This window comes from Cervus canadensis, chromosome 5 (assembly GCF_019320065.1).
Source record: "Cervus canadensis isolate Bull #8, Minnesota chromosome 5, ASM1932006v1, whole genome shotgun sequence".
Classification (NCBI taxonomy): domain Eukaryota; kingdom Metazoa; phylum Chordata; class Mammalia; order Artiodactyla; family Cervidae; genus Cervus; species Cervus canadensis.
This window is the reverse complement of record NC_057390.1, coordinates 6,851,978-6,879,524: the sequence shown is the minus strand read 5'-3', so window position 1 is coordinate 6,879,524 and position 27,547 is coordinate 6,851,978. Positions and strand designations below refer to the sequence as shown.

Sequence of the window (27,547 nt, the reverse complement as noted above, 5' to 3'; positions counted from 1 at the left end):
GGCTTAGGAACAACAGACATTCATTTCTCAGTGTTCCAGAGGCTGGGAGTCTGAGACCCAGGGGCCAGCATGGCCAGGTGGGGGTCCCCTTTCCAGATGGCAGATTTCTCACATGGCAGAAGGGGCAAGGGAGCTGTCTGGGGTCTCTTTTATAAGAGCACTGATTCTACCCACCAAGGCTCCTTCCTCAGGACCCAGTCACCTCTCAAAGGCCCCACCTCCTAAAAGTATGATGCCAGGAGTTGTTGCTACTTATCAATCGCTCAGTCGTGTCCGAGTCTTTGCAAGCCCATGGACTGCAACATGCCAGGCTTCCCTGTCCTTCACTATCTCCTAGGGTTTGCTCAAACTCATGTCCATTGAGTCGGTGATGCCATCCAACCATCTCATCCTCTGTCGTCCCCTTCTCCTCCTGCCCTCAGTCTTTCCCAGCATCAGGGTCTTTTCCAAAGAGTCGGCTCTTCACATCAGGTGGCCAAAGTGTCGGAGCTTCAGCTTCAGCATCAGTCCTTCCAATGAATATTCAGGGTTGGTTTCCTTGAGGACTGACTGCTTTGATCTCTTTGCAGTCCAAGGGACTCTCAAGTCTTCTCCAGCACCGCAGTTCAAGTGTTAGCATCCAAATATGTGACTTTGGGGGACAGGAACTCTCTGAGCACTGCAGCCACTTTTGAAGGCTGCTGTTGTCAACCACAGAATAAGGGCTGGACTGTATCTAGGCTCCTCCATGTCAGGGTTTGACTGATAAGACTTTATAGCTGATTTTAATGTCAATGATCCCTTCTGAGTTGTTCAGTCATGAATTGACCTGTGAAGAAGGCACGCTGGCTGGATGACTCTGTCCGCTCAGAATAGAACTCCGTCATCTTGGTGGGGTGACTGTGTCTACCACGGGTGGCTCAGAATTCTGGCTGCCAGAGGCCAGCTGGGAAAAATAAGGGCGTTATGACTTGTTTTTTGGTTGGACAGGCAAAGCAGGAGGCCCACCAGCAGGGGAGGCTCGTGGGCAACCAGAGTTGGTCCCCATAGGTCTAGGTGACTTCCAAGTTGCTTCCCGTGTCAAGGGGCCCACACTGCAGCGTCACAAAACTGTTTATTTGCACGAGAGGAGTAAGAGGGGCTGAGAGACAGTCAGTGCTCCCTGAGGACAGGGCCCTTGGCACGCTGGTCAGGCGTGACCTCTGCCAGCCCTTCCCAAGCCCACAGGGCCCTCCCGTGGATCTGATCCCCCACACTCTTGTCTCCAGCCCCACGGGGGTCACACCATGTGCCAAATGTCCTGACAGCTGAACCATGACTCCCAAACCCTCCATGGCTCCTCCCCAGGGGCTCAGAGGCTAATACTCCACGTTCACAAGTCTTCATGAGTGTTCCGAGCCAGTCAGTTAATGAGGGCCTCTTGAGAGGTGCTGTCTTCCCCTAAAGAAGTAGCTCTGAGCAAAGGCAGCAGATAAACCCAGGTCTTTCCATAAGGACACAACAAGAAACAGTAAGCTTTCAAGCAAGCAGCCCAGATGCAATGCTTCCTTGTCTAACTGTGCACAACGCTCGGGAAGATATTCTTTCCATCAGGGGAGATGAATCCCGCCCGGGCCTCCCACTTGCCAGCTGTGAGGTCAAAGGGCGTGTGCTTCAGCAGCTGGACAGGAGGAGAAGGTGGCCACCTCTTGGGAGGCATGCGATATCTCACTTTTTTCCAGAACTGGGTCTTTGCACACTGGGACTGTTCTGTGAAGTCCCCACTCCACCGGACAGCCCCGTGCTTCTGTTTGATATACTGAATGGACTCCGGCAAGGCCGTGTAGTCGTTGACCTTGCCCAGTTCAATCAGGATGACCTTTATCCCATCCTGGATGAGGGCACTGTAGACTGCAATCTGTTCTTCTGACAGATTCTTTAATAGGTCAAAGCTCAGCTCGTCGGGATCAATAACGATGATCAATCTTCTGCACAGCCTAATATTTTCATCGATGACATTGACCACAGCTGGAAGTTAAGAAAGAAGATGTAAAACAGCTCACAATAAAAACAGCCCCACAGGGACTTCCCTGGTGGCCCTGTGATTAAGAATCTGCTTTGCAATGCAGGAGACACGGGTTCAATCCCTGGTCGGGGAACTAAGATCCCAAATGCCTGGAGCAACTAGGCCCATGAGCCACAACTAGGGAGTCCATGCGCTTTAACAGAAGATCCCACGTGACCAAATGCAGCAAAATAAATAAAATTTTAAAATAATAATAAAATAATAAATGAAAAATAAAACAGCCACTGGTTATGAACTACTCAGAACAAGAATCTTATCATGTCTAACCTTTTTTTTCTTTAAGGTTTCCGTCTTTTTTATTTTCCCAAAACAGCATTCCTATGGGAAGTACAGGACTTCTAGAATTTTCTCCACATGAATAAATAAATTTTTAGTAAAAAGTTTTCTTTATTGACTAAGATCCATAATATCTAGAGTCCACTGTCTGAATTAACTATTCTGGTGAAAAAGTCTATTATTGTCTGTTTTATAGTAAACAATTGGGATCTTTAAAATTTTCTGGATTAATGCAAAACTTGTTAAGCTCATAGTATATAATTTACTTGCATATGTAATATTCAGTATTTGTTATAATTCCCATTTTTATCATGTGTAACTTTGTATATCAAAACTTAGCTGAAGGTCTGGTATATATTAGAGGATAAATGCTTTTCATTTTTTAAATAACAGACTTTTAAAGGATAGGACACATGTACTCAGTTCAAATGTACTAATCTTATTTGTGTTTTCCTCTTGTGCTTCATGGGTATTTAAATGACCAGGACTTACAGGACTAACTTGAAACCAAATAATATATTCTGCTGACTTGGGGAAGGGAGATAAACTTGGTGTCTTTTAGAAATAAAGACCAAGTTTTATATCATCCTTATCCTTAGGATATAAGAACAGACTGTAACCTCCCCAAGAGCATGTCCTTCTTCTCTTTGGTTTATTTTAATATTTTAATATTTCTAGTGCCTACAACATTGCCTGGCACATGGCAGGGGCTCAATAAATATTTGTTGAATAAGTGAATGAATGAACTGTTATTGAAACAAGAGCTCTTCTGCATGTTTGTAACAAGCCCTGGATCACACTTTCATTTCTTCATGAAGAAGGATTTCATAACGTGAAAAGACGTGATAAGCTATGGATAGGAGCAGCCTACAAAACCAAGGGTACTTAGAAACCTTTTATTTACTTACTTAAGTTTTATTTGTATATTTTTGGCTGTGCTGGGTCTTTGCTGCTGCACGGGTTTTTCTCTAGCTGCAGCAAGTGGGGGCTACTGTCTGGTTGCAGGGTATGGGCTTCTCTTTTCGGGGCTTCTCATTTCGGGGGCTTCTCTTATTGCGGAGCACGGGCGCCAGGACACAGGCTCCGTGGTTGTGGCACATGGGCATAGTTGCTCAGTGGCACGGGGGTTCTTCCCAGACCAGGGATCCAACTATGTCTCCTACATTGGCAGGTGGGTTCTTTTGCCACTCAGCCAACAGGGCAGCCCTATTAATTTTTTATCAAGTTACTTATTTATTTGGCTCTGCCAGGTCTAAGTTGTGGCACATCGGATATTTGATATTTGTTCTCACGTGCAGGACTTTTAGTTGAGACAAACTATTTGATCCTAGAGGAAATCAACCCTGAATATTCATTGAAAAGACTGTTGCTGAAGCTGAAGCTCCAATACTCTGGCCACCTGATGCGAAGAGCCATCTCACTAGAAAAGACGCTGATGCTGGGAAAGATTGAAGGCAAAAGAAGGGGACAGCAGAGGATGAGAGGGTTAGACAGCATCACCAACTCAATGGACATGAATTTGAGCAAACTCCAAAAGATGGTGGGGACAGAGGAGCCTGGTGTGATGCAGCCCATGGGGTCACAGAGTTGAACACAACCTATTGACTGAATGACAACAAGGGGAAGATTGGAGGTGATTGAAGCTCATAAAAACCAGCTTTAAACATGAATTAATTTACATATTTAAACCAACAGAAAACACTCAGTGATTGGTCTCAAGGATTCCACAGCCAATGACCAGTTGTCTGTTTTGGGTCTCTTGGTCAAGGCTAGGTTTCTGTTCGACCGGCTGGTCATACAAATGGGTCAACCATATCCATACCCAGCCAGGAATCACAGTTATCCTGTTATAGGAATGAACCTAAAGAGAGAAAAGAGATTAATCCTAACCTCCTCAGCCTGGGGGCTGTGGGCAGAGGAGGTGAAGGGCTTCTTGTGGTTCCATGCAGAAGGCAAGCATACTTCCCACCATTTGTGAAGTGAAGGGAAGAAAGAGATCCCTTTCCATTTTCTTTTTTTTTTTTTTTGATTGAGTCTCAGCATGAGGGATCTTAGTTCCTGGACCAGGGATCGAACCCATGCCCCCTTGCAGTGGAAGTGAGGGATTCTAACCACTGGACCACCAGGGAATTCTGGTTCCTTTTCATTTTCTTCATTTCTTATTTTTATACCTCACTGAAAACATACCTTGTCCAGGAAACTCATCCCTGCCAAATATAAATAACTTGTATCCACACTGCTTCTCCAGCACCTCAGGAAGAATTTTCAACACCAGTGTGTCCACATCATGACTCTGGCTTTCTCTCTGAGGCTTGGGATATAAAACATAAGCATCATACAGCTTCCCATCTGAAAAGGAAATGGGGCAAGCTCGTGAAATTATTCCTACCAAACTGTGTGTGTGTGAGTCACTTGGTTCTGTCCAACTCTTTGCGATCCCATGGACTATAGCCCTCAAGCCTCCTCTGTCCATGGAATTCTCCAGGCAAGAATGCTGGAGTGGGTTGCCATTTCCTCCTCCAGGGGATCTTCCTGACCCAGGGATAAAACTCCTGTCTCCTGCGTCGGCAGGCAGGTTCTTTACCATTGAGCCAGCTGGGACGCCCCCCTAATGCAAGCAGCTCCTCGAAGACATAAAATATTGACAGATAACTAATGAGAGCCTATTGTATGACACAGAGAACTAAACTCATTGCTCTGTGGTGACTTCAACGGGAAGGAAATCCAAAAATCTCCTTTCAGGAGGCCCTTTTGTCCTGTTACTCAGCAAAGCTATATTTCAATTTAACCTTTACATCAGGTGCCTCCAGCCTTAACTCATCTCTGTCTGAAGCACACCTTTCAAATCTTTTGATCACATAATACCTTGCCTAACCTATTGACTCCTTTCTTAGATTAAAGAAGCTAAAATGAAGAATAAGTAATTCAAGATGACCAGATCTCTTCCCCAGCTTCCCCTTCAGTCAGCTCACAAGCTGACTGTGTGAACAAGAGAGCTTCTAAAGAAAGACTCCAAGGAATCAAGGAGCTTGCCTGCAGTGGGAGATGGTAACCAGCCTGGCCCCCATCTCATAATTAACTAAAATTACTTCTCCTTTTCCCTTTAAAAACGTTCATGGCCAAGCAGAATCTTAGGAGGTAGTTCTGGGACCCTGGTCCACCCTCTCCCAGGTTGCCAGCCTCCTGAATAAAGTAGCCTTTTGTTTTCCAACCAATCCCGGTCTCTCGAGTGGTGGCTTTTGAGAGGTGAGCAGTTGGACCTGAGTTTGGTAACATGCATGTTACTAGGGCTTCTCTGGTGGCTGAGACAGTAAAGAATCTGCCTGCAATGCGGGAGACCCAGGTTCAATCCCTGGATTGGGAAGATCCCCTGGAGAAGGGAATGGCTACCCACTCCAGTATTCTTGCTTGGAGAATTCCATGGATAGAAGAGGCTGGCAGGCTATAGTTCATGGGGTCACAAAGAGTCGGACATGACTGAGCAATTAATACAACACAATAACACGCTACCAATCACAAGTCCAGGGTGTCACCTTTGCTCCTGACCACCAAGCTACAAACTGGAGGTTCCCCTGACCCCTGCCTTGGGTTCAGTTATTTGCTAGAATAACTCACAGACTCAGAGAAACATGTTACCATTAATAACTAGATCACTGACTTATTATAAAAGGATTTTTAAAGGATATGAATCAAAAGGCAGATGAGAAGATGCACGGGGCAAAGGATGGGGAAGGATGCAGAGGCTCAATGCCTTCTCCAGGGCCCTGTTCTCCCCAGGCACTACCTGGTCCCAGAAGCTCTCCAAGCCCCATCCTGTAGGGTTTGTATGGAGGCTTTGTTACACAGTCTTGTTTGATGAAATTAAGAAAAGGAAGCTTCACAAAGTTCATCCATGAGTCACTATGGGCAACTGGGTCAGATCGTATTTTCCAAAAATAGCCCCAGAAATATTTCCAGTCCCACAGGCTCTTTTCAGACTTTGCCACACCCATAAAGAGGAGGATTCTATTTCCCCTCCCTTAGCATTGGGTAAGACTCTGCAGCCGCCTTGATGCATGAACGTGGTAGAACCGACACTAGCAATCCAAGGTCTGAGTCATTTTAAAAAACTATGGGGTGAGAGGGGAGGACTTCCCTGGTGGTCCAGTGGTTGAGAATCCGCCTGCCAATGCAGGAGACACGTGTTCAATCCCTGGTCCGGGAATGTTCCACATGCTGCAGGGCATCTCCACCTGTGTGCCTGTGCCCCACAACTGCTGAGCCCCTGCTCCACAACAAGAGAAGCCGCTGCAGTGAGAAGCCTGTGCACTTCAGTGCCCACTCCAGTATCTTGCTGGGAAAATCCCATGGACAGAGGAGCCTGGTGGGCTAGAGCCCACGGGGTTGCAAAGAATTGGACACAACTGAAGCGATGGAGCAGCATGCATAAAATATTGATCAGTAACTAACAAGAACCTACTGTATAGTATGGGGACCTCTACTCAATGCTCTGTGGTGACCTAATGGGAATGAAATCCAAAATAGCAAGGATGTGTGTATACATAGAGCTGATTCACTTTGCTGTGCAGTAGAAATTAACACAACATTGTTGAGCAACTATACGCCAAAAAAATATTTTTTTTAAACAGACAATACATAGGACGTACGGACTTTAGCCAAGGCCAGCCAGGACTCCTAATAACTGTGAATTAGACACACCTCACTATGAATCACTTCTGCAGCTTGACTAATCTGGTTGGAGTAAACTTATCAGGAGAAGGACACACTTTCTCTTCTTCATTGGTATTTGCTGCCGCTGACTCCGCATGTTCCCAAATAACCAGAGAACGTCCTCAAAGGGCCCAAAGCTGGGTTCACCTCAAGAGTCTCATCACTCACTGACTGTTGAAGTCACGCTCAGAGGGGGATCGGAGACTGGGCTGGAGGGAATGTAGTCACAAAGGACGCATGCACGTTGCTGACTTAAAGAAGAAGGAGAGAAGCCCTGGCTGACTGTCAGTTCCCGTCTCAAGTCCTCAGCCCACTGGTTCCGATCGTGGTCAGCAGCCCAGTCTGAGCAGAGGGCAGGGCTCCCTGACTCGCTCGTCTGTCCAGCTTCCACCGCGAGGGATGAGACACCACACAATGCCTTTTCCTCTTCCTGCTACATCTGACTTCACCCGCGGCAGCCTCAGCACACACTCTGCACTCAGTCCCTGGAATCCCAGTGAGTCAGAGAGACGGAGCTCCGGGGACACCCCAACAGGCCCCTGTCCATCAACGCATGAAGCATCTCTGTGTCAGAAAAGACAAACGGCTTTGCTGCCCTGAAGCCTCTTCTCAAACGGCTGCAGGAGGATCACGGGCAGAGATGGGCTGACACGGAACAGGATCTACAGGGACCACAGCCCAGCTCAGCCCAGCCCACTTCACAGCGCTAAACGAGTTTCAGGGCAGACACAGAGAACAGACTTGTGGACAGAGCCGGGGAAGGAGAGTGTGGGATGAACATGGAAACATACACGTCACCATGTGTAAAGCGGATGGCCAGTGGGAAACTGCGTGTGACACAGGAGGTTCAACGCGTGCTCTGTGACAACCTCGAGGGGTGGGCTGGAGTAAGAGGTGGGAGGGAGGTTCGAGAGGGCAGGGATACATGTCTCCCTATGGCTGAGTCATGCTAACGTATGGCAGAAAACAACACAATACTGTAAAGCAGTTAACCTCAATGAAAAATAAATTTTTAAAAAAATCTTAAGAAAAAAGAGCTTCAGGTTGCACTGGTCACACACAGCCAATTTCCACAAGTGAATTTTGCTATCGAAAAAGAATTCGTTGTTTCCCAGGTTGCTCAATGGCTGCTGATTTTGAATTCTGAAATTTCATTTAAACCCCAAGTTAGGACACCTGTGCTTTATCAAACCTGTGCACAAGCATGTGTTTTTTTTCTATGCAAAGTAGGCACTTGGTGTGAATATCGCCCTTCTGTGCAACAAGGATTCTTAATAGGTGCCTGGACCCCCGACTCCCCTGAGTTCCCATCAGCATGCAAGTCTGTGGGCCTGACAGTGTGCCTCCGTGGATCTCCGCACAGAAAGTTGCAGACAGACCTCTCTCAGCCATGTATGCCTTTTTCTATCCAATTAAGAGAGATTAAAGCAGATTTAATGATGATGAAGCTGGAGCTCCAATACTTTGGCCACCTGATGGCCCTGATGCTGGGAAAGATTGAAGGCAAAAGGAGAAGCGGGCGGTAGAGGATGAGACGGTTGGATGGCATCACCAACTCAATGGACATGAGTTTGAGCAAACTCTGGGAGATAGTGAAGGACAGGAAGCCTGGCATGCTGCAGTCCATGGGACTGCAAAGAATCAAACTTGACTTGGTGACTGAACAACAGCAAGTACACTCACCTTCTATGGGCCCTGCAGAATGGAAGGAACTTCGATACCAAAGTACAATGTCGATCTTAAAAATGTTGTAGATAAACATGGCAGACACCACTGCACCAGTCAAGATGAGAAGCCCTCCTATCAAGTAAGCTCGAAAATCTGGAACTACAAATGACAGCAAAAATAAATAAATAATAATGCTACAAAGAGTTATACACTTTACTTATATGGATCCCATTACATATGCCAAATAGAAATGTATTAAATGTTAATGAGAATAACACAAAGATTTCTTTACAGTTAAATAATAGGTTTTAGTTGTTGCTGTTTAGTCACTCAGTCATGTCTGACTCTCTGCAACCCATGGGCTTGACTGTAACCCACCAGGCTCCTCTGTCCATGGCATTTCCCAGGCAAGAACACTGGAGTGAGTTGCCATTTCCTCCTCCAGGGGATCTTCCCAAGCGAGGGATCAAGCCCACGTCTCCTGCATTGGCAGAAGGATTCTTTACCACTGAGCCTCCTGGGAAGCCCCAAAATCTCTTCACAGTTAAATAATAGGTGTGGGGAGTAGATTAACTTGGTCTTGGCCATGAATCTGAGGAAGAAGTGTGCTCTTGGGAACTTGGAGAGGGAGACTCTGTAGACCCCTAGCTCCAGATGATAGATGCGATACGGCTCTGACTACAGAAGACTGCTCACCTGTCAAAGCACACCTGGCCAGGTAACTCCTTACTCATCACTAGACTCTCCAGAGGCAGAGCCTGAGCACATTTATTGGCAACGTTCTCTGGGTGATTCTGTTGCACAAATTTTTTTAAAAAAGAAAATGATTTTTTTTTTAATGTGAACTATCTTTAAAGTTGTTATTGAATTTGTTACAGTATTGCTTCTGCTTTATGTGTTGGTTCTTTGGCTGCAAAGCAAGTGAGATTTTAGCTCCCCGACTGGGGTAGAACCCCCACCTCCTGTGTTGGAAGGTGAAGTCTTAACCACTGGACCGCTCCGGACATTCCCTGTTGCACATTCTTGATTATTATTATTTTATTATTTTTTTTCTTTCAGTTGCTATTGACAATCTTTACTTACTGTTTTCTAATTTAACTTTTTATTTTATATTGGAGCGTAGTTGATGATTGGGCTTCCCAGGTGAAGAACAGAGAAACTAGGCGTGCTGCTGTTCATGGGGTCAGAAAGAGTCAGACACCGCTTAGCGGCTGAATCACAACAGGTGGCACTAGGGGGAAAGGATCTGCCTGCCAATGCAGGAGACACAGAGACACGGGTTCGATCCTGGGTGGGAAAAATGCCCTGGAGCAGGAAATGGCAGCCCACTCTAGTAACCTTGCCTGGAAAATTCCATGGACAGAAAAGCCTGGTCATCTACAGTCCGTGAGGCAGCAGAGAGTCAGACAGCACTGAGATAATCTACAGCTGATTAACAATGTTGTATTAGCTTCAGGTACACAGCAAAAGGATTCAGTTACACATACACATGTATCTATTCTTCAAATTCTTTTCCCATTTAGGTTGCTACGTAATACTGAGCACAATCTTGATACTGTTATATTACTGTTAAATCACCTTCCCGGTGACTCAGAATTGAGAGCAGGACCCCCATCACGGGGCTTCCCAGGTGGCACTAGTGGTAAAGAACTTGCCCACAATGCAGGAGGCATAAGAGATGCGGGTTCAACCCCTGGGTCGGGAAGATCCCCTGTAGAAGGAAATGGCAACCCACTCCAGTATTCTTGCCTGGAGAATCCCACGGACAGAGGAGCCTGGTCGGCTACGGTCCACAGGGTAGCACAGAGTCGGACATGACTGAAGTGACTTAGCATGCATGCACATGCCCCCATCACAGATAAAGAACCACCAGTTGCCACCCTTGGCAACCATCCCCATGGCTGCACAAGACTGGCCAAGGACCAAACTCCAGCCTCATCCCCTGTTGGCCAGCAGCAGCTGGGGTGGCACCTGTCTGCAAGACACCAGCTCAGGAAGGGCGTTTACGCTTGTGAGCACCTTGCTGAGCAATTAAGGCAAAAAGCAATGGGCAGATATCCAAGGAGCAGAACCAGTTTCTCTGGAACTCCAAGTCCCTGAAAACATGCTTCTACATATCTGAGAAGAGGAACAGCCCACAGCTTTCTGCCTTACCGTGGCCCAAAGTTGTGCTGCCAAAGAAGGAGGCTCCAGGAGGGAGAGAATCAGAAAAGAGGAACCAGGAGAGGGGAAGAGAAATTCTCTCCATTCTTAGAATCCACCACACGTCTACCACTTCCTTCATCCTCCCTGGTCCTCTGGTCCCCACTGGAAAGTGTGCGTGTGTAGGGAGTTGGGGAGGGGGCGCGGGGGAGGGGAGCGTATTAAAGAGCCAATCACAAGCTGCCCCAGGCCACACCATGTTGCAAACATTTTGCAAAGAAATCCTTATGCACACTTGTATGTCTTCAAATACACAGCGCAATAAAGCATGATAAATAAAAACACCTTCTGTACCCCTGAAATCAATCCACTGATGAAGTCCCAGCCCTGCCAAGTGGAGCTGCTCTGCACGCTAGTGCCCTTGGTCCTGACCTCTTGTCTGAGCCTCTAGCTCCTAACTATTCAATGGATCCTCCCCCTCCTCCCTCCCACCAACCCCGATTTCTTCACCCTTTACCAGCTCTTGGACCAACTGTACCACCTGTCTTTTTGGGAACACTGTGTCTGGGGACCTTCACTATACACGTCAGGGATATTGGCATTATAAACGATCATGATAAAGAGATCATGCCCACAATATTTATAAGATTCAAAAAGCCCCCAGTAAAGTAGACAGGAGTGATGGCCTGAAATTCTTGGGTTGATCATTCACTGCATTCAGGAGTGTCGATTCCCTCTGCTCTATAAATGAGCTAAAAGACAATGACATTCAAAACAGGAAACTAATGAATAAGTTCAAAGGGAGTATTGGCTTTGAAACTGAAATAAGTGGGAAACTCTCTGTTGAGACATCAGGTATCTGAGTGAAAACTCTATTCAAAGTGGGATTTATCATTTGGGTCCACATGGCCACCACCAGCCTCAAGCTGAGATGGTAAGCTGAGAACAAGCAATTAAAAGAAATTTATAGAAGGGCATACCCAATCCAAACAACTCTCTAGAGATCCTACTTCTGATAAACGAAATCAGATTCACACCTATAGGTGTCTTCAAGAAAAATCAGGAAGTCTAATGGAGAAGCTATGATCTTAGCCCTGGTTTCAAGTAAACCAAGATGAGGCTTGAATTTAAGTTCCTAAGAATTTAGGGGAAACAAAAAACAGGGTGCACCTGTCCAGAAATACATTGCATGTGAGATAAGAAATCAGCGTTAACAGGAACAGTGATGAATTCACTAAGTATAGGTCTCTTAACTAACCTAAAACAAAGCAGCCAAAGGACCCTTTCCCTCTCCTGTATGATCAAGCAGGTGTTCACTGCTAGCACCACTCATTTTGAGCCTCAGAATCCTTCTGAACACAGTGCTTCCATGCACTCAGGATCTATCAGTCAGCATTGACACAGAAATCTCACTGCTCATCCTCAGGCTAGTTGAGGCAGATTTCAGCCATAGCCATTTCAGGTCTTGTGCGAGCTCCAAGGTTTCCCACAGTCAGATTCCCCTCTTTCCTCTGGGCTGGACTCTGCGGTACTCTGCCAGCAATTCTACTCCTGATGATGAACCACAGAGAAATGCTTCTACAGGAGTACTGCTGGCAAATCAAAGCCTTCTCTCTTGGGTGAAGCGATCCAAAAACTAAAGAGTTGATATGAATAGAATTATTTTTTTAAAAAGCTGTTTGGTAAACCACAGGCCAGTCTGCTACAGGGTACTTTAAACACTTCCTCTGATTTTTCTCCTGACGATTTCACCCTTCACTATCTACTCTCTGATCCCATTGCCTCCATTAGATAATGAACACACTCTGCACAGAGCTAACTGCACCATCTGCACACACACGTGGAGGCAAAGTCCAGGCTCCAGCAACTAATGATGTTAGCGATTCACCCCTGCTGATGACACAAGAGAAGAGAAGGGTCCTTCCTGCTCGAATACCTGAATTGAGCCGCTATTGATAATATTACAAAGCTACATGACAACAACATACATTGGCATTTTATATCACATGACTTCTAATAAACAATTGAAAAGCTGAAAATCACAAGCACATGATTACAGAAGTTGAGCAAACCAGGCATAATAAAGGGATACCTCTGCTTCCTGGAGTGTCGATGCATAAAATCTCAATATGTTCAGAAGGAGCTTTCTAAGGACACTGCAGCCTGACCCCGAGAGCATATTCAGACAGGGTACCGGTTCTTAATTAGATTTCATGTTGAGTTTCCTTACTCGAAACCACCCTGCTGTCTCACAGCAAGCATTTAGTGCTCCTTGCTGCATGCTTCCTTGCCATCATCTGGAACTCTCTGAGCAGTGCACACCCCAGTAGGACCTTACCTGGGAGCTTCAGGATAAAGTAAGCAGCAGACACTCCAGCATGACACACGAAAGGGCGACCATAATCTTCCATTTTCACTTCTAAGAAGGTTATGTTCACTGTGTAAAAAATATGCTCTGGAAAAATAGTGTAGTTTCTATAAAAGAAAAGAGTCCATCATTAATACGTACATGAGCTGTCTTTACCCAGCAGATTTTTATGAACTTTTGTCTGGAGAATAAAGTTCTTTCTTGGAGTACACTTGGAACCACTATTTTACCCTGAGAATACCCCGCTGGCTCAATGAAGCAATGGATTATGTAGCTCCAGATGTAATGTGCATTTTCTTTGAGACAGTGACACAAAAGTGTGCTCCTTCTCGTTAGAGACCCCGTCCACAGCCCTAAGGGGTCCTCCCCTGTTCCTCTCCACCCATTCTAACTTATTTACACTGCAACATCCGACACACAATCATCTGTCCTCTGACCTCATTCGCCTTGTTTTCTACCACTCAACTTGAACCATCATCAGTTGGGTTTATACCACTCCATTAGCTAATGATCACGCACCATCTCCCCCAAGAATCCCCGTGTCACTGTCCACTTCACTGTTTAAGCCTTGAAGGCCCATGGCTCGTGATATAACTAAGTAGGAATGAGATTGATTCCTAGGCCTAGCTGAGAAGAACTGACTGTGATGCTTGAAGCCATACCTGATTATTTTGCCTCCTTTCTCTAAGATGGAAGCAGCATTGGTAGCATGAGCCGAGAAAAAAAAAAAAAAAAAACTATTTTTACTACTGATTGAGTGATTGGCAGCACTGCGGGACATGAGGGATCTTAGTTCCCTGAGCAGGGATGGAACCCGTGCCCCCTTCAGTGGAAGCTTGGAGTCTTAACCACTGGACCACCAGCAAAGTCTCTGAGCATCTTCTCTGACCCAGATGCTTGGCTCTCTGAAACATACCACCAAAAAGAGTGAGGGAGAGGCTGTGAGTCACCTAATAAGCAGTACCAGCACCAATGTCATTTAGATGGAGAAACTCTTGCTAGGTTTTAGAGAAGCCAGGAAAGCAAGACACCCACTCAATTCCTTCCTGGATGCGCTTGGAGTCACCGTAGTAGTCATCCACCAGGGTATTGTTGACCCTCCAGCAGCGTGGGTTTGTGTTGTCCCGCGTGTCTGTTATGTTGCAGTTGACGATGAGCATGGAGCCTGTGCAAACAAGTTCAGAAACACTCAGTGAGACCCCAACCAAGGTGACCTGCTTCACAAAGGCACCTTGCTTCTGAACCTTGAATAGCTGTCAATTACCAAAAATATCCTCCCTGAGGTCAACATCCGTCTACTTTATTCTCTCCCTGGACAGAGATGAGGAGGACATGAGACCGTGTAGTATGTGCACTGCAGAGACAAGAATAAGCGGCCAAACATCACCAGGTTGGGGCCAGTGTTTGTCACAACATCAGGGGCACAGACACTACCTCTGCTCTTAGCAAAGTGAGCAAAGAACATTACAATTTAAAAAGTATTTCACCACCTGCCTTAATAAAAAAAAAAAAAAAAAGTATTTCACACGTTTTGGTCTTCATATCTAAAACACTCCTACAGAGCAGAAAAGGAGTAGTGCTATTATCCCCGTCTTACAGATGAGAACATTGAGGTCCAGATAGATCAAGTGACTTGCTCAAGGTCACACATCAGAGGAAGGAGCGAGACATGAACTCTGGTTTTCTAATTCCAAATCCAGTCAGATTAAGCACATTCCATTTCATTTCTAATTTTAAAAGATTTTTATTTTTAAATAATGAATTCCTAGTTCAAGTTTTCTAAATGACTTTTCGGTATCTATGCAGTAAGTGTATCATATTTTTTTCTTCTTAAGCTTGTTTATGCAAAAGATGAATTATCTAATATTAAACAAGCTTGCATTGCTCCATGTAACCCCAGTTTTGCCCTTTACGTACATTGTTAAAGTAAATTTACTAGCAATTTGCTTTACATTTTTCATCTGTGTTTATGAATGATTTGGTCTGAAATTTTCCTTTGTAATAATGTCCTTGTTGGGTTTGGGTGTCAAGGTTTTCCTGACCTTATGAAATGAGATAAGGATTATTTCCTCTTTTTCTTCGCTCTTAAACAATTTGTTGAAAATTGGTGTTAATTCTTTATTAAATGTTTTTTAGAATTCACCAGGAAAGCCAAATAAACCCAGATTTCTGTTTGTGGGAAGATTTTAAATTAATTTATATGACTATCTTGCTTTTCCAAGGGCTTATCTTTTCTCTCTTAATTATCTAAGCACAATGACTAGAATTTTCAAAGACAGGAGAGGGGAACAAAGTTAATTGAGAGTTAATAACAGGTATACTTACCTTGTGTAGGTGTTTATGAAATCCACAAGAGTATTCACATGGTGAGTGATTTGTAAACAAATATCCTAATTGTTATTATTATTATTGAACTTCCCTTGAAAAGTCAAAAGAACTAAAGAACTCTCCTTAAAACATGTGGGTCCAGAGACTTTTCAGCAGATGGGCTTCCCTGGTGACTCAGATGGTAAAGAATGTGCCTGCCGTGCCAGAGACCTCGGTTTGACTCCTGGGTCGGGAAGATCCCCTGGAGAAGGGAATGGCAGTATTCTTGCCTGGAGAATCCCATGGACAGAGGAACCTGGTGGGCTATAGTCCATGGGGTCACAAGGAGTCGGATATGACTGAGAGCACACACACATCTGATTTCCTATTTTGCTTTATAAGCTTTCTCATCTCTATCTTTAATGTTTGAGTTTCTCTGAATTTGAGAGACTCAGTTTGCTGGAGCTTCCTCTCCCTTTTTTATTCTGCCCCATTCCTGCCCCAACCCTTCGGCCCTTAGCAACTTCAGAGGCTCCGATAAGTTTACTCACCAGGTTTTACTTCAATTGAATTGTTTTTTGGATAAATGATCTTAGGGATTCTTCCTCCATTTCCCACTTTTTCTGCTAAAAAATCATAACCACATGAGATTGTGTTAGAAACATACTCAGCTACTTGAATGCAATCATGCCATAAAACATGGTACCGAGCAGACCTTCAATAAACATTGGTCAAGAAAAAACAAAACTCATGGTGTGACAAAATATCACTCCATAAATGAATATTTTTCAACCAGGTTGTAATTGAATTGCTAAGGGGAAAATCTGAAGGCTGGGATACCAAGAGAAGTCATGTCACTGTTTTACACATATGACATAAATATAAACGGATGAGATTGTGTGATAAATTCTCACTGCCTGGTCATCCAATATGCCACTTCCTAAGCAGTGGCAATAAGTGAAGCTCTGACCTGAGTCCTAGACAGAGAGAAATAGTAACCCTAACGGTCTATCACCAATTCCATTCTTCCATTCTCCAAGTCTGCCCTTCTGTATTCTTCACGCCCTTCGTCTCTTGCTGTCCTTCACCTTTTTCATCCCTCTCCCTCACGTTATAACTGTCTTCCTTGTGTTGACTCCCCAACCCTTTGACTTTCTCCATGTCTTCCCTTCTCCATTTGTCTACCAATATTTAGCAGTTGGGCATCCCAGGTGGCTCGGTGGTAAAGAATTCACCTGCTGAGGCAGGGGATATGGGTTCGGTCCCAGGTCCAGGAAAATCCCACACACCGTGGAGCAACTAAGGCGGTGCGCCACGACTGCTGAGCCTGTGCCCTAGCGGCCGTAACTACCAAAGCCTGGACGTCCTAGAGCCTGCGCTCCACAACAAGAGAAGCCACTGCAATGAGAAGCCTGCACACCACAACTAGAGAGTGGTCCCTCTCCCCACAGCTGGAGAAAAGCCCACGCAGCAACGAAGCCCCAGCACAGCCAAAATTAGATAAGCGAAAAAATTACCCATCTCATTCGTGAATCACCTGATTCATCTCTGCCTCTTTTCTGCTCAGACTTCAGGGCTCCATCAGAGCAGCGGTCAAGGCTCTTCTCATCATCATGATCTCCCTGCCCAGCACAGGGCCTGACCTTGATGACCTTACGGACCCCAGTAAAGGGTCCATACATGACTGTCTGAAGAACCGTCTCCTCCCACTTGCAGACAAGTGCAGATGATCACACCCAGATGATGCTATGGCAGCTTCCCAAGTGGTCTCTAGATCTCAAGACCCTCTTCAACTCCTCCTCAAACCATCTGAGAATTGATCTCGTCCATCACGAGTGCAGCCTTGGGGCTCTGCCCTTGCATGCATTCAAGGACTCCTCAGTGGCAACTTGGTAAAGCCAGTGTATAATCGGCCCCCTTGACCTTGCCCCTCTTTAACTCCACAACTTCAACTCCCATCACTCCTCAGCTCACAATTCTATATGCCCTAACAAGATTACTCTTAAAGCCAACATGAACTATGATAGTACACATTTCTATGCATTGTCTGAGGCTCTTATTTCTGCCTTTCCTCCCTCTTCTTTACTTCTGTAAATCCTGCTCATCCTTCAAACTTCAGTTGAGAAGATACGTCCTCTTAGAAGCCTTCCAAGACCATTTATATTTGCCACCCTTGCATCTACTTTTGGTTTTTTCCTGCTCCCCCAGACCCTGTCTATAACTCTCTCTTTGCCACATAATGTTAAGACAATCCATTGATATCTCTAGCTCCACTACAACTGGGCTGATAGCTCCTCAGTAGAAGAAAGAATTTTTAAATTTTTCTTATTATCACATTTTAACAAGTTTTGGCACCATAACAGATTACAAGTAAGCGTTTATTGCAAAGATGTGACATATAGATGATTGGACTCAATGATTCCTTAAGGTATTCTTCATTTTGCCTTTGAAATTTCACCTTATAAAGAATTCCCAATGTAAGACTAAAGCATAAGAGTAGTCAGTCATTCAGTTCATCAACTATCTCTCTGAGTTTGCTCAAACTCATGTTCATTGAGTTGGTGATGCCATCCAACCATCTGATCCTCTGCTGCCCCCTTCTCCTCTTGCCTTCAATCTTTCCTAGCAAGAGGGTCTTTTCTAATGAGTTGGTTCTTCGCATCAGGTGGCCAAAGTATTGGAGCTTCAGCATCAGTCCTTACAATGAATATTTAGGGTTAATTTCCTTAAGGATTGATTGGTTTGATCTTGTTGTCCAAGAGACTCTCATGAGCCTTCTCTAGCACCACAGCTCGAAAGCATCAAATCTTTGGCACTCTGCCTTCTTTACAGTCCAGCTCTCATCTTTACTGAATATCTATACTTTTTCAGGCACCCCCATGAGCTTCTCTATAGACACAATCTCATTTAATTTTCATGCATAAACCAGGAGTTTTGAGTCTTCTACTTTTTCAGATGAGAAAATTAAACTGTTCATGCCCTTTTACCCCACTATTCCTGACCTCTGATCCTAATAAAGACATATTTGAGAGCCTGTTAATCCTCAGGAAAAGCAGGATGGGGAAACCCTTCTGCCCAAAACCACTCATCTCGAGCAAACCCAAGAGCAGTCAAGGTGAAGGGTAAGTGCATACTTACTAACAGTCACAGAGATGCTATTGAAAACAGTGTGCTGTTTCTTTGCATGTGTGAGGCTGGCTTGACATTCATAGTTCCCTCTGTCCTCCAACGAGACATTCTTCACTAAAAGCTTTTTTCCCCCAGAAATAAACCGTTCTCCTTCTATCTCTATACAGTCCTAAGGAAAAAAAAAAACACTTTTTTTCCATTCAAAGAGTATCTTAGGGTATCAGTTACATTCCTAGTTAGCACCAGTCCATGAACCACAGAGAGACAAGAAATCTATGTGATCTCTAGACCTTAGGTAATTCATTATCTAATTGAAGACATATATATTTATATAGTGAAGCAGCTCAGTCATGTCCGACTCATTGTGACCCCACGGACTATAGCCCACCAGGATCCTCCATCCATGGGATTTTCCAGGCAAGAGTGCTGGAGTGGGTTGCCATTTCCTTCTCCAGAGGATCTTCCCAACCCAAGGATCGAACCTGGGTCTCCTGCCTTGCAGGCAGACAGACATTTTATTGTCTGAGCCACCAGAGAAGCATATATTTATATAAGATACGTATATATTATCTCCTGAAGAAGGAAATGGCAACCCACTCCAGTATCCTTGCCTGAAAAGTTCCATGGACAGAGGAGCCTGGTGGGTTACAGTCCATGAGGTCGCAAAGAGTCAGCCATGACTGAGCACATCAGTATATATATAAATATATAATATATATCCCCAGAAAATTTGACAAAGAGTATTCTACAGGCTAGAGTGGGTGCTATAAATATGAGTTGAGAGAAGAGAAGCCTGTGTAGACAGGAAGGAAGACTTCATGGGGAAGGATTACACCTGCTCCATAAAGGAGTTTGGTAGGAGGATGTGGTCAAGCAAGGATGTCCTCCACCCACAAGAGCCCAAGTCCCCCAGTGCACTGCCATCCAATGGCACCAGGTAAGGCTGCAAGCCCAGGTGAATAAGGAATGCCCATTCCATCCATTCTACCTCACATGCTGTCTTGATGATCCCTACCTCCTAACTCAATTTCTCAAATAGCCTAAAGATCAATGTGGCACCGTATAAAGTGCTTCTGATTGATTCACCAAGTGAGGACTTGACTGAAAAAATGGGTATCAACAAATGAATGGATAAAGGAGATCTGAGGTACGTATCTGCAACTATCTATCTATATTTCAATATTATTCAGTCATAAAAAAGAATGGAATAATGCCATCTGAAGCAACATGGATGGACTTAGAGATTATCATACTGAATGAAGTAAGTCAGACAGAGAAAGACAAATATCATATGATATGACTTATATATGGAATCTAAAACATGATACAACTACTTATTTACAAAAACAGACTCAAGATATATGGTTGTCAAAGGAAGGGATGCAGGAATAAATTAGTAGTTTGGGAGTAGCAGATATGAACTACCATATATAAAACAAAAAACAAAGACCTACTATACAGCATTGGGAACTATAGCCAACATTTTTTAAGAAACAATAATGGAAAAGAAAAAATATAAAAGGAAGGGGAAAGGACATTCATTGCCACATTCCTGTGAGAGAAGAAAACAGAAACAAACTAAATGAATGTGAAATATATAACAGAGGTGATCAACAAAGGCGAAGATTGGTTCTTTGAAAGGATTAATAGAACTGAGAAATCTCTTATGAGACTAATTGAGTGAGAGAGAGAGTGTGTGTGTGAGACAGACACAGATACAGAGAAACACACTGTAGTTGGGATTAAAGGTAAACCTTACTATAGAAGGAGACATTAAAAGCAGATCATTGAAACTGTTTAGCAATTTCATGCCAGATCATCTGTAACATTTAATGAGAAGAACAACTTCCTAGAAAACAAAATCTTACCAAAACCCATTCAAGAATAAGCAAGAAATTTGTATAATTCTATGACTGTTAAATAAATTGAGTCAGTAGATGAAAACATTCCTACAAAGAGAACTTATGACCCAGATGGTTGTACTGGCAAGTGCTAACAGGCAAAGCTGGGGGAAAACTAGTTCAAATATTAAATACTATACTAGCTTGTGCTCCTGCTTGCCAAGGATTATGCCTTATACATTATTATCTACTGATACAGTCAAGAAAGCAGAAAGCTTGAAGGTAAAAACACAAGGTGTAGAAGGGTGAGTATATGATGCCCCATTTCCATAAAAAAGGAAGGACTAGGACATAGGGCGACCTTCTCCAAAAGGACTTATGCCAGCATGCTGAGCCTCTCAGGATGGCGGGTACCAGTATGCTTGTATGGAATTACACAAGGATGATGCAAAGCCTGCAAGGAACTAATGATAGCAGCCAATGGGCCCAGGAAACATGGATCAGAACTACTGAGCCCACACACCCCAGAGTCCATGCTCTGCAACAAGAGAAGCCACCGCAGTGAGAAGCCTGAGGACCACACTGAGAATGTATCCCCCTGTAGCCACAACTAGAGAAAAGCCCATGCAGCAGCAAAGACACAGTACAGCCAACAAATAAAGTTGTTTTTTTTTAAAAAGTAACTTTAACTAAAAAAAGCAAAAACAAAAAACGAGGTTTTAAAGAACAAGAAGGAAAATATCATTAGGAATTTTTTTTTTTTTTACCTTATACCACTTTACTGAATCCAAATAAAAATTGTTTGGGAAGTTGAGATGACATATAAGGATGTCATCTCTTCCGACCTGCAGGATCTGCTTGTACTCGTGAGGCATGTTCAGCTGACTGTTTCCGGAAGCACCACACCAATGTTTTTCAAACACAGTAAGATTGACTTGCATTCTGGAACAGATGTCCGTATCACTGTAAGAAAACAACAGATTGTAACTTCAGGAACTCAAACAGTCACAGAACCAAATGATTCCGTCCATCTCCAAAAATTTTCCAATCCTCTTCCAGGCTCTGTGCCCAACTCTTTACCTCAATAAGACAACATCCATCTCACAAGTCATTCATTACAAAAGGAAAAAAAAGGTATTTGGATTGTGGAAACATGGGAGGACATCTTATCCAAATAATCAAAACGAACATCCCCAAGAACAAGCATGTGAACAAGAGGTACTGTCTGTCTGAAAAGAATGCAAACCACTTCCATAGCATTCCAGCCAAGGAGGCTCAGCCTGAACCGACTGAGGAAGAAATATCTGGCAAACCCAAATTAACAGATACAATACAAAATAATTGCTTATATGCCTTAAGAATGTCAATGTCACACACACACACACACACACGTACCAGGCTGAAGATCTGTTCTCAATGAAAAGAGACTAAAAATAAACAAGTCCATTCTATTCATCTGAATCTCTGTTGCTGCTAAGTTGCTGCTAAGTCGCTTCAGTCGTGTCCGACTCTGTGCGACCCCATAGACAGCAGCCCACCAGGCTTCCCCGTCCCTGGGATTCTCCAGGCAAGAACACTGGAATGGGTTGCCATTTCCTTCTCCAATCCATGAAAGTGAAAAGTGAAAGTGAAGTCGCTCAGTCGTGTCTGACTCTTAGCGACCCCATGGACCGCAGCCTACCAGGCCCCTCCATCCATGGGATTTTCCAGTCAAGAGTACTGGAGTGGGGTGCCATTGCCTTCTCTATGAGTCTCTACTGCTGCCCCACAAATAGTCTCCTGCCCCACAAATAGTTTGATCTGTACCATTTTTCTAGATTCCATATGCATGCATTAATATACAATATTCATTTTTCTTTTTCTGACTTCACTTCTGGACATAGGGGAGAAGGAGAGGGTGGGATGGATTGAAAGAGTAACGTGACATATGCACACTACCATGTGTGAAATAGCTAGCACGAAGCAGCTCTGTGGCACCAGGAGCTCAGCTCGGGGCTCCGTGATGACCAAGAGGGGTGGGATGTGGGGTTGTGGGAGCGAGGCTCAGCGGGGAGGGGCCACGTGCACACTTATTGCTGATTCACACTGTTGGCAGCAGAAACCAACACAGTGTGTGCGCGCTCAGTTGCTTCAGTCATATCTGACTCCTTGCGACCCCGTGGACTGTAGCCCGCCAGGCTCCTCTGTCCATGGGATTCTACAGGCAAAAATACTGGAGTGGGTTGCCATGCTCTCCTCTTGGGGATTTTCCCCACCCGGGGATCGAACCCGTATCTGCCTGGGTCATCTCCTGCATTGTGGGTGCATTCTTTACCCACTGAGCCAGCAGGGAAGACCACCAACACAACACTGTAAACCAGTTATCCTCCAATTAAAAAAAAAAAAATGACAGCTAAATGCAATGCAATGATCCTGAATTGGATCCTCTACAGGAAAAGGAAGTAAAACATTTATAAAAGTCATCCTTAGAAGATAGATAAAACTAGAATATGAATCAGGGAGTAGATAAAAGTATTGTGTTGGTTAAATTTCCTGAATGTGATAACTATTTGGTGATGGTGTAAGAGAATATTCTTGTTGAGAGAAAATAGATATTGAAATGAGAGAAAAACATCAGGGTCCCTGATGTCTCAGAAGGTAAAGAATCTGCCTGCAATGCAGGAGACCAGGATTTGATCCCCCGGTCAGGAAGATCCCCTCGAAAAGGGAATGGGAACCCACTCCAGTATTCTTGCCAGAGGAACCTGACGGGTTACAGTCCATGGGGTCGCAAAGAGTCAGACAAGACTGAGCAAGTAAAACTTTCACTTCTCATATGTATATGTATACCTGAATCACTTTGCTCTGCACCTGAAACTAACACAACACTGTGAATCATTTATCCTCCAACAAAAATAAAGAAAAATAAAGCCCCAGTTAGAGCAGAAAATGAATAAACCCAGATTGGACAGCCAGACAGATTCATGTGACATGAGATCTCCAACTCCAGTTAATTACTAACCCAAGGAAACGGGAAGTCAGACCCCATAAGACATGGGCAGCTGGTCTGCAGAGAGTGAAATTGTGGGGCTGGGCCCACTGGCACTTGGAAGTGTGCCACGGAGTGACAGCGTACCCTGAGTCAGTCACATGGAAATGAGGAGTCTGGCAGGGACCAGAGAGGCATGCGGTCATCCAGAAACACAGACAGGGACCCAGAGACCCTAGGGGCCATGAGAGAGGAGGGATGCAGCTGCATTTCTGGGGTACTTCACATGGGACCTGGGGTAATTTTTACTTCAATCCTATCTGACCGGCCTGATTTCCACTTTACAGATAAGAAAGCCAAGGCTCGTGGAGGTCAAATAGTTCATGCAGGTCATACCCGTTGGCAAAGGAGGATAACAAAATGGGACCCTCAGCCAAAATTAGGTCCACAGATGTGTTTTAATTAGGACACACACACAAAGCTTATTGGAAAGTTAACCGCATACACATTCATTCTAATTTCCAGGTTACCTTGACAATTTGGAAGATGTCCTTGAACTGAATGAGTGTGTGTGTTAGTTGCTCAGTTGTGTCTGACTCTTTGCAACCCCAAGGACTATAGCCTGCCAGGCTCCTCTGTCATGGGATTCTCCAGGCAAGAATACTGGAGTGGGTTGCCATTCCCCTCTGCAAGGGATCTTCCCAATGCAGGGATCAGACCCAGGTCTCCTGCATTGCAAGTGGATTCTTTACTGCCTGTGCCACCACTGAACTGAATAGATTTTGGTGAGGCATATGTTTTCCTGTTCACCGCAGTCCCCGCCAGACTCAATTACCTCCCACCAGACCTGTGTCACTCACTCACATTACTTTCTAGCACAAGCCTTACCTTGAGGTCTGGAACACACCTGATGCTTGGACACTGTTAAATTCCTACAACTGACTCCTTACAAAAAAGGGCTTGAAGGAGGCATATACCTATCTGGATGAGCTGCTGGTCACAAAAACTTTTATTTCAAGAAAGAAGGCAGCAATCATATTGGGATAAATAGGCTTTGTAAGCTGGGCTGACCTTGGGCAGCATTTCAATGAGAAAAGATGCATTTCCTGTTTCAACAGCTGATTTACAAATCTCTTCTGTTTGAAAACCTGTTCATTGAAACCATCTCCTAACAATCACAAAAACTATATTCTTCTCATTGAGTTTTCTACATTGATTAACAGTTTATCAAGAATTTTTCTAAAAGAATTATACCCATATGTATATACACATATATACACATGGGGTTCCCCAGTGGCTCAGTGGTAAGGAATCTGTCTGCCAATGCAGGAGACATGGGTTCAATCCCTGGGTCAGGAAGATCTCCTAGAGAAGGAGATGGCTACCCACTGCAGTATTCTTGCCTAGGAAATCTCATGGACAGAGGAGTCTTGTGGGCTACAGTTCATGGAGTTGCAAAAGAGTTGTACAAAACTTAGCGACCATACACCAACAACAGCATATATACACATACATATATGAGTAAGAGAGAGTTCTATTTTGAATGAGGAACTTACTTTATAAGACATTGGTAGATCCCAGAGTCCTCCCCTTTCACAGGGAGAAACAAAATCCAATTTTGGTCCTGGTGAATTCTAGACTGTGTGTTTTTGGATATTGGGATTTTGCTAGGATATTTATACCACATTGCATCTACTTTCCCCGATGTTGGCAGAGAGTAGACGCAATTAAAAGCTGTAGGTTGGTCTACTGATGCCGTCTCTTGCAGAGTCAAGTCCTCACAAGCATCTAGGGAAGGAAAGGGAAAAAATAATCACCCCTGAGAGTGCTGGTGTTGGTTATTATTTGTTTGAACAAACACCTCAATTTTCTCACTGATTTGAAATTTTATTTAAAAGTTATCTCAGCATGAGAGTTTCCTGAAAACAGTCTGCTGATGTGGAAGTATAACCCAAACTCCTTCCATCTGTCCCTAAGAGGGAATTTACTGAGTCCAATCCTCCCCCCATCCCCAAATCATCTTTCCCATTTGGAATGATTTTCTCGTTTCCTTCTATTCCCTTGAGGCTCAGCTGGTAAAGAATCTGCCTGCAATGCGGGAGATCTGGGTTCAATCCCTGGGTTGGGAGGATCCCCTGGAGAAGGGAAAGGCTACCCACCCCAGTATTCTGGCCTGGAGAAGTCCATGGACTATATAGTTCATGGGGTTGCAAAGAGTAGGACAGGACTGAGCAAATTTCACTTTCTTCACACTTTCTTCTATTCTAAGACCCTAATTCCTTCATCCTCCTCCTTCAGAGAAAACATTCCTATTCTGAGCCCCATTTGACCTGTTTTTCTTCAGCACTGCCTTCCAGTTAATTCAATCTGTCCCCAATAAAACCTGTAAATATTTTGTCCCACAAAGGATTGTTAAACAATTCCCTCACATTAAAGTTCGTTTCTAACACATTGCTTAGTTTTTCTTAAATGTAATTTGTTCCATTGCTAGTTTCTTTGCTTTTTACCTTGGTCTAAAACGTCCCTTTGACATATAAAACAGAGGCATCATCATCTCTTTGTGCGTTTTAACTCGAGTCTTGACTTGCAACTTTGCCCAACTCCTCCCCACTTCAAGTCACTTCAAAGCTCAAAAGTGACACTCCGCGCAGGGCATCAGACACTTGGAGCCGAAACCTGCAGTTTCCCCATCCCGCGGGATTCTGCCCGGACCACTGGGGCAAGAGTCACCGCACGCGATGCTCCAGGGCTCGCGCGGGGGCTCTCACAGAGCGGAGGGGAGGCCGGGAGGGAGGACAGCCGCTGAGACCCGAACTAAGCGAACGTACCTGCTCTGATAAAGCGCGGAAGAGCGATGGACACGACGCAGAGGAGCAAGAACAGCATTCCCCTATCAGCTGCGAGAAAGAAAGAGGATGGCGTGGGAAGGGGCGCAGCGGGCACAGCGCGCGCTCCTCTGACACAGAGCGTGGGTAGTGAGACCTCTGAATCTCAGAGATCCCGGCCGGGCCACCCACCTTCCCTTCTTCACCCGGAGCCCACCAACTTTGGCCCCACGTGTACCTGGACGTGTCCCCCAAGACTGCTCCCTCCCCTGCCCCGGTCTCGCTCTGAGCGCCCACCTCCAGAATCCGGCATCAGTGGGAGCCTCCACGCCCCGGGAGGCGCCGTGGGGGCCTCGGGGCCGGTCCTTTCTTCCAGGCTGCCCAGTCCTCCCTTGGGGGCTCAGCGACATCCCCTCTGCCACCCAGCCCTCGGCCCCTGGTCCCCATGGTGGCGCCCGGGTCCCCACCCGCGTGTAGCGCGAAGACTCCCCTGCGGGCGTTTGACCTCGGGATCCTTCTAGGCCCGGCAGTCTACACGGAAACTCCATACACCCACTCACTCCGGAGAAGCCGGCTTAGGCCTGCTTGGCAAAGGCCGGCAGGAACGAAGGTAGGTAGACGCACGGGCAGTGGACCGGTGCTCCACACCTTCGTCCAGAGACGGAGCTGTCTCCCCCAGGGTCGCCCAGCCGGACAGGGGCCGCCCGGGAGTGCAGATCGCCGCCCCCCGCCCCAGTCGAGCGCATTTTCGCCGCCGCCTTCCCTGAGCACCTTGAGCACCTTTCCAGTGCCGGGCGCCCCGCCCGCGCGCTGCTCACCGCCGACCTCAGCTGGGTGTGTACCTGCCGGACTGGATGGGCGCGCAGGATCGCAGAGATCGCAGACCGACAGCCCGGGATTGAGCCCCGTGGTGGCATTTCCATACCAGGCTAGCTCCTCACCACCGTGGGCGGGGCAGGCCTGCCTTCCCAGTGGGAGTTTAAGGAGGAAACTGCCATCGCACTAGGAAGTGGCTTTGAAGGGTTTTGGCCAGATTGTCTGGCAGCTAAGGAGTCCTTCATACCCAGTAGTGTTAGTCGCTCAGTCGTGTCTGACTCTCTGTGACCCCATGGACTGTAGCCCACCAGGTTCCTCTGTCCCTGGGATTCTCCAGGCAAGAACACTGAAGTGGGTAGCCATTCTCTTCTCCAGGGGATCTTCCTGACCCAGGGACCAAACCCAGGTCTCTAGCATTACAGGTGGATTCTTCACCGTCTGAGACATCAGGGA

At 45.4% G+C, this 27,547-nt stretch overlaps 1 protein-coding gene across 9 annotated transcripts; it reads right to left on the bottom strand.

Annotated features, from left to right (window-relative positions):
- Window positions 1-492: 492 nt before the first annotated feature.
- On the bottom strand, window positions 493-27,215 carry IL1RL2 (interleukin 1 receptor like 2). 9 transcript variants are annotated; one of them, XM_043470416.1, is made up of 11 exons: window positions 27,121-27,215; window positions 26,282-26,350; window positions 25,010-25,241; window positions 21,253-21,448; window positions 18,654-18,813; window positions 16,067-16,141; window positions 14,244-14,373; window positions 13,179-13,315; window positions 8,714-8,857; window positions 4,508-4,669; window positions 493-1,986 (listed from the first exon to the last, which is right to left on the bottom strand). In XM_043470416.1, exons 2-11 carry the CDS (start codon window positions 26,337-26,339, stop codon window positions 1,532-1,534), a joined length of 1,749 nt encoding a protein of 582 aa, XP_043326351.1. In that variant the 5' UTR covers window positions 26,340-26,350; window positions 27,121-27,215; the 3' UTR covers window positions 493-1,531. The 9 variants fall into 9 exon arrangements, with proteins under 9 accessions (XP_043326351.1, XP_043326353.1, XP_043326350.1 ...); XM_043470418.1 differs by lacking the exon at window positions 27,121-27,215 and adding an exon at window positions 27,059-27,115; XM_043470415.1 differs by lacking the exon at window positions 27,121-27,215 and adding an exon at window positions 26,746-27,046.
- Between the last annotated feature and the right edge of the window lie 332 nt (window positions 27,216-27,547).